The sequence below is a fragment of the Alternaria dauci genome, chromosome 5 (assembly GCF_042100115.1).
Source record: "Alternaria dauci strain A2016 chromosome 5, whole genome shotgun sequence".
Taxonomy (NCBI): domain Eukaryota; kingdom Fungi; phylum Ascomycota; class Dothideomycetes; order Pleosporales; family Pleosporaceae; genus Alternaria; species Alternaria dauci.
The window spans coordinates 2733220-2747314 of NC_091276.1; the positions used below are offsets into that span (position 1 = coordinate 2733220).

General features: G+C 49.1%; 4 protein-coding genes across 4 annotated transcripts; 2 read left to right on the forward strand and 2 right to left on the reverse strand.

Moving 5' to 3' along the window:
* Nucleotides 1-233: 233 nt before the first annotated feature.
* Nucleotides 234-1788, forward strand: ACET3X_006327 (uncharacterized protein; the record flags this gene model as incomplete). The annotated part of the gene is made up of 5 exons (XM_069452527.1): nt 234-330; nt 418-454; nt 515-611; nt 669-1467; nt 1541-1788. 5 exons carry the CDS (start codon nt 234-236, stop codon nt 1786-1788), a joined length of 1278 nt encoding a protein of 425 aa, XP_069306687.1.
* Nucleotides 1789-2321: 533 nt separating this feature from the next.
* Nucleotides 2322-3777, reverse strand: ACET3X_006328 (uncharacterized protein; the record flags this gene model as incomplete). Its single annotated transcript, XM_069452528.1, has 2 exons — nt 2322-3395; nt 3481-3777. The coding sequence occupies 2 exons, from the start codon at nt 3775-3777 to the stop codon at nt 2322-2324; spliced, it is 1371 nt and encodes a 456-aa protein (XP_069306688.1).
* A 3364-nt stretch (nt 3778-7141) lies between these two features.
* ACET3X_006329 (uncharacterized protein) lies at nt 7142-7891 on the reverse strand (the record flags this gene model as incomplete). The annotated part of the gene is made up of 5 exons (XM_069452529.1): nt 7142-7383; nt 7449-7526; nt 7573-7674; nt 7719-7810; nt 7869-7891. 5 exons carry the CDS (start codon nt 7889-7891, stop codon nt 7142-7144), a joined length of 537 nt encoding a protein of 178 aa, XP_069306689.1.
* Nucleotides 7892-10317: 2426 nt separating this feature from the next.
* On the forward strand, nt 10318-11890 carry ACET3X_006330 (uncharacterized protein; the record flags this gene model as incomplete). The annotated part of the gene is made up of 6 exons (XM_069452530.1): nt 10318-10684; nt 10794-10858; nt 10907-11128; nt 11176-11501; nt 11556-11779; nt 11829-11890. 6 exons carry the CDS (start codon nt 10318-10320, stop codon nt 11888-11890), a joined length of 1266 nt encoding a protein of 421 aa, XP_069306690.1.
* Nucleotides 11891-14095: the final 2205 nt, after the last annotated feature.

A 14095-nucleotide genomic window follows, 5' to 3' on the forward strand; every position in this document is an offset into this window, starting at 1 on the left:
ATGTCCGTAAGAAGCGGTTCGAGTTCAGGGTCCCCGGAAGCGGGGATGTGTAAGCTCCGCCAGGCGTGTGGCGCGGCCGCTCTGTCACTAATTTGGGACAAACGGCTCGCGGCTTGGCCGACCTCCAACCCGCGCGTTCTCACCCATCTCTCACCAGCGACGACCACACACCGCACCACACATTCACGCCCCTCCCAACAGTCGACCCGCCGCGTCGCGCGGAATCCACGAGCATGTCGCGAACAGAGCAGGTCGAGCATACCGACTCGATCAGCAGCCAGGACCCTAACCGCGAAGAGCCGAAGAAGACGAAGAGCAGGAGGCCGCCGAGTAAGAAGTGTTTTCCTGCGCGCGATGCAATGCGACGTTGCATGTGCATGTGCGATGGAGAGGAATGTTGCTGACGATGGGGAATAGATACTGCGTTTAGGCAGCAGCGCTTGAAAGCATGGCAGTAGGTGGCATTGCATTGGAGTGTTATTGGTATCAGCGACTGACTGACTGGCGCTAACAGACCTATTTTGACGCCGAAAACGGTGCTGCCGTTGTTCTTTATCGTTGGCGTTATTTTTGCGCCGATTGGGGGGTTGTTGTTGTATGCTAGTGCGCAGGTATGAATGGGTTGAAATGGTGTATACAGGGTGGCATGCTGACGATGTCCCCCACAGGTCCAGGAGATCGCCATCGACTACACAAACTGCAACACGACAGCGCCCCGCCAAGACTCGACGTACTTTGACCCCACGGCCGAAAACCAGCTCGAGCCCATCCCGTCGAGCAGAGTATCCGCGACATTCAAATCCAACGCCGACCCGGGTGCCATGTGGGGCTGGGGCCTCGAGAACTATACGTTTGAGTCTGGTGTCACGCTCGAGACGAATGTGTGTATCCTGAGTTTCACGGTGCCGGAGAATATCAAGCCCCCGATCTTGTTCTATTACCGCCTTACGAACTTTTATCAGAACCATCGGAGGTATGTGAAGAGTGTGGATATTGATCAGTTGAAAGGGGATGTGAGAAGTGCGAGTGACCTCAGCTCTGGAGACTGTTCGCCGCTCGATAACGATCCGGAAACGGGATTACCATATTATCCCTGTGGCCTGATTGCAAACTCCATGTTCAACGATACTTTTTCGAACCTCACGCTCGCCAATCCTTCCGCTGACTCCGACTCTGATTCTACCGGTGGCAAAAATTACACCATGACTGTTTCCGGCACGAGCTGGGCGCACGAGGGGGATTTGTATGGCAAGACGAAATATAGACCTGAAGATGTGGTTCCGCCCCCGAATTGGCAGCAGCAGTACCACAACGGGAGGTATAATGACACGCTGCCGGATTTGCATACGTGGGAGCAGTTTCAGGTGTGGATGAGGACGGCTGGGTTGCCGACGTTTAGTAAATTGTATCAGAGGAATGATGACGAGGAGTTGGGGGCGGGGACGTATCGGTTGAAGGTTTATGATCGTGAGTTTTTCTCTCTCTCTTCCTCCCTTCCCCCTTTCTAGAGCGTGGGTTACTGATATGTTTTTGTATCTAGGCTTCCCAGTCGACAAGTACAGCGGCACGAAATCCATTCTCATCTCTACGCGCACCGTCATGGGCGGCAAGAACCCGTTCCTGGGTATTGCGTATCTAGTCGTTGGCGGGATTTGTTTGTTGTTGGGCGCCGTGTTTCTGGCTACGCATCTGATTAAGCCGAGGAAGTTGGGCGATCATACGTATCTTACTTGGAATAATGATCAGCCTAGTACTGCGACGACGACGGGGAGGCAGGGGGGTGCTTGAGGGATGGAGGGATGCGGGCTGTGGGACTGGGTGTTTGCGCTTGTTGGTGGGGGTGGTGTGTCGTATTGTGCGGATATTACGAGTGGGGGGGTTTTTTTTTCTATAAGGGCTGGGAGTTTTGGTGTTTGATGAGCGCGAGGACTAGAGTTTGGTCTGGTTTGCTACGGGTATTATGCAGTTTCATCGTATCATGTTTTAAGCTTGATTTGCTGAGTTGAACTGCGGGGACTTTTTTGAGGGTGATAGAGCTATATTGATGAGATGTGAAGTAAAGTGCATGCGGGACAAGTGTTTTGAACGGGTAAAGGAGTTGACATGGAGGTAAAGAGTTGACATTAAAGTTCTGTTCCGCATTGGCTAATATAGTGTCTCTAGTCTAAGAGGATACCTAGGTACATAGTCTACTAGCTACACAGGTTTCAAATTTACCTTGAAGCCATTATAGATCCGAGCAATAATACTCCATTCTGTTTCAACCTCTTTCTCATCTGCAGCTTTCGTAATCTCAAACGTGCCTACCAGGACAGCCAACATTATCTTAAACTCCGCCAACGCAAAGCCTGTACGTGTTTCTCGTCAGTCTCGGGTGTATCATACTCTGAAACACATGTAGGAGTCTCACCTTTCCCAATGCAACCCCTCGTGCCGGACGAAAAGGTCTGAAAAGCCAACGCATCAGCGCCTCCATTGAGAGCTTCGTTGCCATGAAGCCATCGTTCCGGATCAAACTCCCTCGCACGCTCTCCCCAAAGCTTCTCCGACTTGTTGATTGCCCAGTTCGGGATCAGAAAGCTTGTGCCTTTGCGGATGGGAATACCGCGGAGCACCGTGTCTTTTACAGCTATGCGCTTTGAGAACGGCGAAGGCCCGTGGACCCTGAGACACTCTTTGCTGACGGCGTCCAGGTACGGCATGTTCTTGCCGACTGTGTATGCTGAGATTTCTTGGTCCGAGGCTAGAGGAGGTAGCTGTGCGCGGACTTCGTCGCGGAGACGGTGCTGGACGTGGAGGTTCTCTGGTCTGGTTAGCGTGTACAGCGCCCATTGCATTGCAGTTGCTGTTGTTTCGTGGCCCGCCGCCAGGAAAGTGCGCGCTTGGTTGACGAGCTTGTTCGTGGAAAGCTTGCCGTACTGAGACGCGACTGACAGTATGTCCTCATGGAGGGCTTTTTTATCGTCGTGTTCCCGAGTCCTCTGCGTCACTCTCTCTTCTAGGTACTTCTTCACGTACGCAGAGCCGGCTCGAATTTCGCGCGCCTTCTTCAGCGGCAGCAGCTTGACTGCCCACGTTGTGACGAAGATCGAGAGCAAGAATATGATGGTCGAGGTGCCGTCAGGCTCGAGGATGACTTGGTAAGCACGGCTTAACTCGTTGCTCGGGTCCGTCAGTGACTTGAAATCGATGCCGAGCGCCGCAATGCCGATGATGTCCAGAGTGGCTCTGTTGACCCACGCAGTTATATCGATGGCATGTTCTTGCTGGCCTTGCGAGGAATGTAACTCCTTTTTTATATAAGAGACCATCTCGCGAGACTTGGAGTAAAAGACAGAATACAGTTTCTGCACGTGTTTGGCGGAGAAGGCAGGATTGAGTGCTCGGCGTTGTTGCTGCGAAGAGAAGCGTCAGTCTTGTCGTCGCACTGATGTACCAACGGAATGCAATCTCTAACTCATTGATGGGCGAGTGACTGACCTTGTGCTCTTCGCCATCCACAGTGAGAAGGCCATCGCCGAGCAGGACTTTCATGAAGTTCTGCACATTGGGCACTTTTCGAAAGTCATAGGCGTTGGTGTGCAAGATCTCTTTGATGACTTCCGGGGTCGTGATTACCAGCACTTCTCTGTTGAGAAGATCTAGAGCACGGAAAATGCCTTCATTAGGCGTGTTGTCAAGATATTCGAGGACCTTGCTACCGTTTTGGAGCGGCTTCAGCGTGATGCCCATCCAAGATTCGCGCTGCTGTTCGATCGTCAGTTCAATAATACTCATTTTGATCGAACAGTACGTGGTTTCTGCATTCTTTTCCTTCCTTTGTGGAATGTACACGTACCTTGGCTTGTGGCAGGAAAAGGTAGGGGCTAAAGTAAAGAGGATACAGATAAACAGCCCACAACAGTCGCCCAAGCAGCAAGCAGCCAACGGTAGTGAGACCAAGTAAGGCCTTCTCCTCGACAACGTCCATCCACTGGATCCCGAGAGATTCCATCATTGATCGTATCATGATGCGAGGTCTGGAGCGCCTCACTTGTTGCGAGCCTTTTCGGTTTCGGTTTCGGTTTCGGTGGAGCAGCGAACGGCAACGGGGGGTGGGGGGAGCGCAATTACCGTACCAGATGATTTGAAATGTTGGCAGGTTTTGGGCGATTCGGCTCAACTCTCCGCACCTGAGTGCCCAGAACTTGTTTTCTTGTCATCATTGCAATTGCCGTAGGATAGGCTAATGGCAGTATAAGGCCGTGGATGACCCGACACAGGTGTTCTCAGTACAGCTGCCAAGGTAATTGTGTAAGCACCGTCATGCAGTTTACTTGGCCCGAAGGGAATATATTAATTCCACTGACTCGACTTGTTGAGGGGTTACTCAACATGCTTGGGTACTTGCGTGGCACTTTATGTCGGCGTGATTGTAGGTACCTAATCACCACCGTATATCGAGTCGATTACGCATTTTCACGGAGATGGTCCTTTCTGAAGGACACGCAAACTTGGCTGTCGTGTCACTAGTCTCTAGCCGTCCGTCCGTCCGTTATCTCATCGTCCGGTAACCACCGTTCTGCTACTTGGCCCATTCTCGCAGTCCTGGTTTTGCGTTCTGCCGAACAATGCAGTAAGAGGGGGCCCATGACCTGCAGAATTCCTTGGATATCCTTGACCAGCTCACGGATAACACACCGAAGCCGTTCACCGAGGTTCAGAATGCGCAGCCGCTTGCCCACCTGGCTTCAAATTTGAAACGAACAACCGTTCCCAAGCCCCAGAGTTCGGTACTCGGACTGATACCTCTAGGCCTCACTGCAAGGTCAACTTATTCTCGTTTCTTGACCGACCATGTCTCCATCTGTAGCACTTCTTGCCAATCCTGCACTTGTTCACAAGGGAGATGCATCCCGTGCACCACTCTTTCTCTTACACGACGCCGGTGGAACAGCATCCTATTATCATAGGCTCAAACACATCGGTCGTACCATCAACGCGATTCACAACCCATGGTTTGATTCGCCAACGAAATGGAAAGGGGGAATCATGGGCTTGGTGGAAGAATACATTAAGCTTATAAAATCCGTGGTTCTGACGGGAGAGATATTGATTGGAGGTAAACGCCCCCAAAACTTCTGGTAGTGTTGCATGAACTCATGGATCAAGGTTGGTCGCTCGGTGGCCAGTTAGGTATCGACATTGGACGTGTGTTAGCTCTCAATCGACGCTCAAAATTGAGTGTAAAAGGCATTGTAATGATCGATACAATGTTCCCATACTGGGGTCCTCCAGGCACTGTTCACGCGAGCGTCTCCGTCGATACTGTGCTTAAGGACTGTCCACCTGATCTGAAAGAGAACATACTTCGCTGCATGCGCTGGTCGAAAGAAGACTGCGACGAATGGGTTCTCAGAAACTGGAAAGGCGACATTGATCAACTTGGTGAAGTCGAGTGCGAAGAGCCTGCTCCTGCCGTTTTGCTTCACGCGAACAAGTTTCTTGTCGAAGACAATGCGGAGGGTACGAGGTGCATGGTGGATCAGTACCGTGACCAGAGGAATGGATGGGGCTTGTTTCCTCATCGATTTATTGCCGCGATATGGGATATGCCGGTCAATCACTTTGAGTTATTCGAAGAGAAAGCTGTAAGTTTGGATGCATCAAAAATGAAGATCTTGACTAAAATTGTTCCAGGTACAAGAGACTGCCGAAATGATAAGGCGGGCATGCGATCTTCTCGCTGAAGATTAGAATCAATTTATCTCCCAAGAGAAATCATGTGATTTGTATCTCAAATAGATAACCCCGCTTCTTGGTTGCTTGTACACAAGAGGACACTAGATACAAAGCTCACTAAAGCGCTATACGGATTTTCCCTGGCGCAGACAGATAGTCTGAATCCCATAAACCAACCACAGCATTCCAATATTTCCTTCTGCCTTCAGAGATGTGGTAGACGTGAGGTGTGCGTGTATATCTCACTCTCCAAACCTCGTGGCACACATTGCATGCTTCATCAGCATGTCGCTCTACGTGCTTCCAATGGATTAACTCGTCTGCCAAACTATACACATAAAGTCGGGCAGCGGAGTCAGGAATCAGTGCTTTCTCATTCAGTCCTTCGTAAGCCGTTCGAACAATATTCTTCCATCTAGTCAATCTCTCCGTGATAAACCAGACACGGAAAAGAATGCGGTACCACACGCTTCCGATGGTCCATAAGATCGGATTCCTGGGAAGAGAAGCGGAGAATGCAGCTACCGTGGAGCTGTAAGATGTGACTCCTGGGCAGCTATCAAAAACAATCTTGGATACCGGAAGTGGACGGGATGTCTGGTGTCTGTGCGCGGATGCGAGTTGATAGACGGCGCAAGTACCGCCGCTCGAGAAAACATGGAGCAAGACCTTTTGTTCGGCCTTGGTGTCTTGGAGAATGCTCAGCGCAGGCTGGAGTTCGCTTATGCGCTGGGCAGTCGGCTGGAAAAGGAAGTGTTTCGTAGTTGTCAAGATAAGCAGCAGGCCAGAGCTTGGGAAGATGGTTATGTGGCCAGACAGATAAGTCTGAATCTGGTTCGGGGAGGCATTGAGCCATGTCGCAACGATGATGAGATGAGGGTCTTTTGAAATTGCTCCCCAAGTCGGTTTGGCGTTGTCTAGAGGTTTTCGGTAGAAGACACTAGGCGAGAGCTGTACAAAATCGAGCCCGTACGGGCGTGAGATATGCTGCATCGTGATATTCGTTTCAATGTTTGTGTTAAGATGTCATTGCCGTGCGGGCTTGAACAGCATCTGGGGTTGAGCTGTAGATTTAAGCATTCGCACAGATGGACCTCTACCGTGCACAGGTGTTGTCAGTTCCGTCCTTCTCCGCACTGATAGTACGGCCGACGTGAGGTACACTAAAACATTATTTCCTGGTTTCTGGGACAGCGCTTCTCACGAGAAAGAAGCTAATCGATGAACTGCCATCTTGGGGGACAGGGGTTCACAGTGGGCCCGATTCCGGCCCTAACTCGGGCGTATGGTCTTACTAAGGCTGACTTACTATGATCAAACATGAACTGCATTCTACCGATGATGACCAGCAGGTCGGCTGATTAACAATCGAGTTATCTACGAGTACACCACAGAGTATGCTTCGTGCACTTGCACTTGTCTAAGACTTCGTCCGCCTTACTGCATCCGCAAAGATCGGATAGGCCAGCTTGGTGTTCAGCTCAATTCTGACCTTGCCTTCCTGGGACATGGATTCAGGTGTGAGAGTGATGCTCTCAAACTCCTGACACAGCCGAGCGAGGAAATACTCCATCTGGAAGTTCGCAAATTGCTGACCAGGACAGATCCTGGGACCGTGATTGAAGGGAATATACTCCCACTGGCTGCTAGGTTTCCATGACTCTGTTCAAAGTTAGCAATGGGAATCTTTGTTCACATCGGACGTGAGGTGAAAGGAGTCAACATACCCCATCTTTCAGGTATCCATAGGTTAACATCCCTTACTCCGAGATCGGTACGATGTTGCAACGAGAGGAGGCCGTACACTATGAAATTGTCAGCAATAGCCAAGTAAGCCAAGAATCTACTAACCAATCTGTGTTCCCTCCAAGACACCTATCGGCGATTTACCATCAGGTCCCCCACCCCGCGGTAAGATCATATCTTCAGCAGGCACACGAGCGTTGAAACCCACTGATAAGTTAGCTTGGCAATAGTATGTGGGACATTCAACGTACGAGGATGGTGGACGCGTAGTGTTTCTTTGATTACATTCCGTATATACTTCAATTCATGTAGGTCGCTTTTGGTTGGCAAGCGATCTCCAATACTGCGGTGTGTTAGCCAGACTAATGTACAACAGACTCGGCATGTTTTGATATTCTTACTGTTCTTGTGTCTCGGCCTTCATTTTCGCAAATACATGCGGATGGCGTGCAATTTCGTAATAGGCCCATGCGAGCGTTGTTGTTGTGGGATCTTTGCCAGCAAGCAGCGTCGATATGACTGCATTCTTAACAACACCACGACCTTTCCCCATTCGAACGTAATCTTCGATCAGGCAAGGTTGATCCCCACTGTATGTTCTAGCGAAGGCCTCGTCGACAAATCGGTCCAAGTATCGATCGATCTCACGTGTGGCTCGCGGCGCAAGCCAGTCATCTCGAAGCCAGACGCCGACAGGACTAGATCATAGCTCAGTATCGGAAGGACATCACCAACAGACTTTGAACGAACCCCATAAGCTGCCTAAAGCTAGCAATTCTAAGTAGAACGTCCACTGCGTCACGGAAAGGTTGTTGATTGGAAGTGAGTGAGTCTGTCGATTTGCCGCAGAAGACGTGCGTCACAACGTCTAATTGCCATCGATCTATGGCGTCGAATGCATCAGTTCCAGGATTGGCAAGAATATCGATCACATGCTTCAGATGTTTCTCGGTAATCCCGTAGTCTGAATCTCGCACTCGACTCATCTACAACGGTGAGAGTTGATCGGAAGAAGGATTGAGTAACTCACGTGTGTTTTAAGAAAACCAATTTCTTGCTTCCACTCTTCACCGTCCACTAAGAACGATTAGCACTCAGGTCTGTGTAGCCTCTGTGCGTCATACTTGAGAATACTGCATCCCCGAGAATGTGTTTAAAAATCTCATGCTGAGCCTTCGATTTCTTAAATCGAGTGAACTAATGATTTGTCAGTTGGTGAGCCTAAACCTCGCTTGCGAAGGCGCAACTCAGTATCTTGAATAGCCTTGATATTCTCAGGGTCGTCGGTCAAGTACATGCTGTTTCCGAACATTCGCACGTCAACCGTATGCTTATTGGTATCCAGAATGTCCTTGGTCCAATGCCAAAACTCATGTTTCCTCATAGCATATAGTATCTGCATGGCGATTCCTATACCTGTGGCAAGTGAGTCAGCTCTGGAATCATACCTAGGTAGGAAGAAGTTGGAATACTAACCAAACGTATGAGAGGGTACATCCTTAGGCGGTCCTGCACCAAGAAGAGCATATCTTCGCCTTCTATCAGCATCGACTTGATACGACTTGAGAACAACAAGTGCGGCAATGACAATTGCCCCGAGGAGCAAGGGTGATGAAACTATCGCCATTGTGCGCTAAGTGTGAATGTTACGAGAATGATTTGTGATAGAGAGTTGCAAGAGCTGTCTGAACTCTCGAGGAAGGAGATTTGATTGATAGATGATATCTAGGTAAACATTCTTCTACACGACGTTTATACACCGACTTGCCCTTGCTAGTCTAGAACTTGGTAGGTACATCTATGCATAGGAGCGTACATACCTCGTACCTTGTTCCACCCAAAATATTACGGCGTAGAGCCAATGTCGTAGTTGAAGAGGGCCAAGGTTCCAAGTCCATGATATTGCGGCGAAATTCAGACCATCAGCTTACAAATCTGCCTCGGCATGTGAAAGTGTGTGCACAGTGCGTTGTCTGGCCTCCAAAATACCCCGCGATTTCGGTGTTTGAACTAAAATATCACCAGTCTTGGAATCAACAATGAATCGTGAAGTCGAGCTCCGGAATCATCCGGACACAAGATGGTGACAATGTGGGGATACCAAGAGTCACGTAAGCCGGCCTAAGACGCAAGGTATAGCCCCGTATATTCATGCATGAGCTAGTGACCTGCGAACTAGCTGCGTCATCTTCCGTATCTCGCAGCTTGGCCCGTTCCACCAGCTACCGTTCTGTTCAGAGACAACGAAGCACTTGATTGTTTGGCATCTCAACGTCTAAAACCAAGATTCTAGGCACCGAAGAGATTCCGCTCGGTTAGGTATCCAGTTGCTGACAAGGCCGGTCGACCACCAACCCACGTCATACATGTTGTCATCTGGCGAGGACAGAATATACAACCCAGTCAGACTTATCAACGATCGGACCAACAATCCCTGTTGGATACGCTCTGCTGCAGCCCATCTTGTCATTCACCGCTATCTTACCAAATACGCTCAACTAATAGAGCAGAGTGACGAGTTCAAGCTATAACCACGTTAGAGCAAGGTTTCCAGAACTGTGTATCAATCTTTATTCATCTTGCGCATTTCAAGTGATTGAAGTCGTGCTGCATCAACCGACTTTTCTGCTCTCTCTATTCTGCTGCACTCATGGGAACACCATCATCTGCCCTGCCTTTCCGGCAGGTTGTTATCATCGGGGGTGGATTCGGAGGTCTGGTCATGGCTTGTCAGTTGAAGCGCAAACTCGGGTTTAATGACTTCGTCATATATGAAAAACAGACTGGCCTGGGGGGGACATGGCATAACAATCGATGTGAGTCATTGCACCGAATACACTACCAGAACCAATGATTCTAACACAGAAAGATCCTGGAGCAGCGGCAGATATCCCTGGAGCCGTGTATCAAATCTCATTCGCGCCAGAGCCAAAGTTCTCGCGAGCCTTTCCCATGTGGAATGAACTACATGACTATATTGAGAAAGTCGCTGATCAGTTCAATATCGTCCCCCATGTAAAGTTCAGTATGAGCTGGAAGGAGAGTGTATGGGTTCCGGAATCGAGCTGCTGGCGAGTCATCTTGCGGGATTGCACTACGGGCAACACCTTCACTCAAATGTGCAAGGTGCTCATCAGCGCGACAGGCCATCTAGTCAACCCTAAGCAGCTTGAGGTACAAGGAAAGCCTGTCTTCAAAGGAAAGATTGTACATTCAAGTCAGTGGACTAGCGATATCGATGTCAAAGGGAAGAGCGTGGTGGTTTTAGGGAACGGGAGTAAATTGACTTCCTGCCCGAGTCAACAAAGATCACTAACAAGTGGCAGGCACTGCTGTCCAGTTAGTTCCTGGCATCTTGAACCATGTAAAAGAATGTACACAGATCCAGCGAGTGAGTAACCAGAGATCTATATAAGTAGCGTTGCTAACTTCATAAAAGGCGCCACAATGGATATTGCATCGACCAAACCCGAAGATTCCAATCACCATACTGCAGCTGCTCACCCGCGTCCCTTTTCTGTTCACAATTCTTCGCACAGTACTCTTTGCAGTCGCAGAATCTTTCTTCCATATTCTGGGGAAGAAAATTCCGCAGATGAGCAGGAAGTATTTACAACAACACGAAGTACCCGAGGAGTACTATGACCTTCTTACACCTTCAGTTAGTTCTTCTCAGGGGGTTTATTTCCTTCTTGCTAATATCGTCAGTATCGACCAGGATGCAAACGACTTGTTTTTGCTCCAGAGTACCTAGAGTGCCTCAAAGATCCCAAAATGCACTTGATTCAGGATGAAATTGCGTTTCTTCGCGAGACAGCACTGGTTACAAGATCAGGAAAAGAGTACGCATGCGATATACTGATTCTTGCCCATGGTTTCGAGTCAGAGACTTTTACATTTCCACTCAAGGGACGCAACGGTACTACCCCTGATGATCACTGGGCTGTGGCTGGCGGGCCCAGCTGTTACAAAGGCATTGCGATGCACGACTTTCCAAATTTCTTCATGATCAGGGGCCCAAACATGGCTTCTGGGTAAGTAGGACTTGGCATTATGTCTTTGGAATAACGACTAATTGATTGCGATAGTCATAATTCAGTGATCTGGTACATCGAAGCAACAGTAGAACTGATTTTGAATGTCATAACGCCTCTCCTTCGGGGAGAGCTGAATCATGTCGAGGTTACAGCTGAAGCTGAGAGCAAATACGTGGACAAGGTGCAAGCGGCCTGTCGCAGAGGTGTTTGGGGATCGGGTTGCCATACCTACTACGTGACCGAAAACGGATGGAACCACACAATGTACCCGTGGAGTGAGTACTGCATTCGATTCGTGAGGATTTTGCTTACGCTATCTATCAGATAGTTACAGCTTGTGGTGGTTCAGGTTCGTCAACAAGCAAGACTGGACGATGATCGTTTGAGAACATACATAGGCAAGATAGCCGGTCATTCCAGTCAACCAGCGGGACTACATTTTCAGCTTATTTTGGCGAATTGATTGGAGTGATATTATAAGTGTTTTCAAGCTACTGTTTATAGTTTAAGAATAAGGAAAGCGTTATTCGTTTTAATAACCACAGGTCTCGTAGAAGCTTCTCTTTCTAAGCTCTTTTCCTTTCCAAAAGAAGACCCATGGCACTGGAATCAAAGCCAGACTAATAAACGCAAAGATGCTTCCAGCCCAGTGAATTCCGAGATTTTCATAAATCTGGATTGTAAAGAGAGGAAAGACAGCCCCCAAGATAAACCGAAGAAACCCATTGGCAGCTATAGCTGAAGCACCGTTCGTCGCTTGATATGTATCCACAAGGTAGGTCACAGATGCAAGGAAGACGGCCAACGTTCCCCAGCCAAAAGGTACGCCAGCTAACACTGGAATCATCCAATGGACTGATTCGCGTGGCGTCCATGCAAACCACTAGAGACCCAGGTGTGCATTAGTGGCGGCAACAACTGAGATGCGGGGCATGAGTGGCTCCCATGTTCACTTACAAAAAGTCCAATAGGTAAAAGAAAGCTCCCAAACATGGCTGAATAGAGGCGATGCTCTGGAGCGACTGCTCCGTTGGTTCTCTGAAATTCCGGCTGGTATTTCGTGCGATCAAAATATGCAATTGTCACAATAGCGAGAAGATATCCCACAACAAGCCCGATGTATGTCAGCCCAATTTCCTTCAGGTCAAATCCATAGACCCTACTGTATACAAATGAATAGGAACCGAAGAATGAGAAAATCATAGCGAAGTTGAAGCCCGTATAAAGGCTGAGAAAGAACGCGAGTGGCTTTGTTTCAGACGTTAGATTAACAGTGGGCTCGTGGGAACCAAATTGACGTACCTCTAGCAAGATCATGTGCAGTGGGCGCAACATGGCAATACCAAGTTGACGTGTAGTGAAACTTCCCTGAGTAACTTCTGTTGTTCTGCTGGTTTTCAGATGGATTATCCTGCTCCTAGAAGTCTCCCGCATGAACAATAGAGAGATAGATATGGGTGCGCATAGGACCAGAATAATCCAGATAGACCATTTCCAATCGTCTCCATATTGAGCAATGATATACGCGCCAATGAGAGGCCCAAGGGTAGGTCCAAGAAAGGGAGCCAGGATATATGTCAATCCAACCAAGCCGGCCTGCCTTGAACTCCATAGATCGGAAATAGTGCCCGCGCCTACAGCCAGCACTCCCGAGCCGCCAAAGCCTGCGAGGAACCGAAAAATGACGAGTACAGTGAAATTGTTAGATGCAGCCGCGATAACGTTGAATATCATCAGCATCGGAAGGCCGGTTCGATAGACAATAAGGCGACCGTAAATCTCGGACATGGGAGCGGCGACAAGTGGGCCTAGAGAAAACCCGAGGGTGTATACGACGATAGGAAGTAGTGCGACAGTTCTACTTATGTCGAATTGTCTCATAACGAGTAGAACGCCTGCAACATATGTGGAAGTTCCCATCGTGCTAGATGAGACCGTCAGCTCCCTCTCAGCAAATGAGATCTTCAGACGTACAGCGCCAGACCGTACACGGCTGGGATTGCGCTGTGGAGGATTTTCTTCCAGATTGGCCAGTTTCGGGGATTGTCAACATTGTTGACGTTGTCCCAGTCCAAACCTGCTGCTCCTTCTCCAGCATTAGGAAGGTTCGACCCAGGTTTTGGGTCCATTGTGATAGTCTTATCGAAATTACAGTTGCCTTGATGGACACTGCGGTTTGAGGCGGATTTGGTCGCAAGATGGACAGGTGAGGAGATCGGGAATCAGCTGCTGGAAGGCCCAAGGAAAGGCGCGGCAGTTCCTGCTTCTGTGCCGAGGCAATCACCAAAAACATGTGCTCTGTAAGCGAATAGATAGCACTAGTCATTCTTCTGAAAGCAATCTCACGCAGTGCTGCATGATCAAGCTCAATCCGGGTAATGTTTTAAATTAAGTACCGAGGGTGCGGGGTGCCAAGAATACCTAGGTAAACTCCTGCGCGTTGGCGTACGGCCTTATTCTAGGCTAAGAAGGCTAAGCCGGCGTTATAGCGGATGCAATGAGAGTGTAACGTCACTTATCGGTCTTTTGGTGAAGACCCACTGTATCAACTCTGAAGTACGTACACATCGTCCTAGAGTACGAAGTAATCT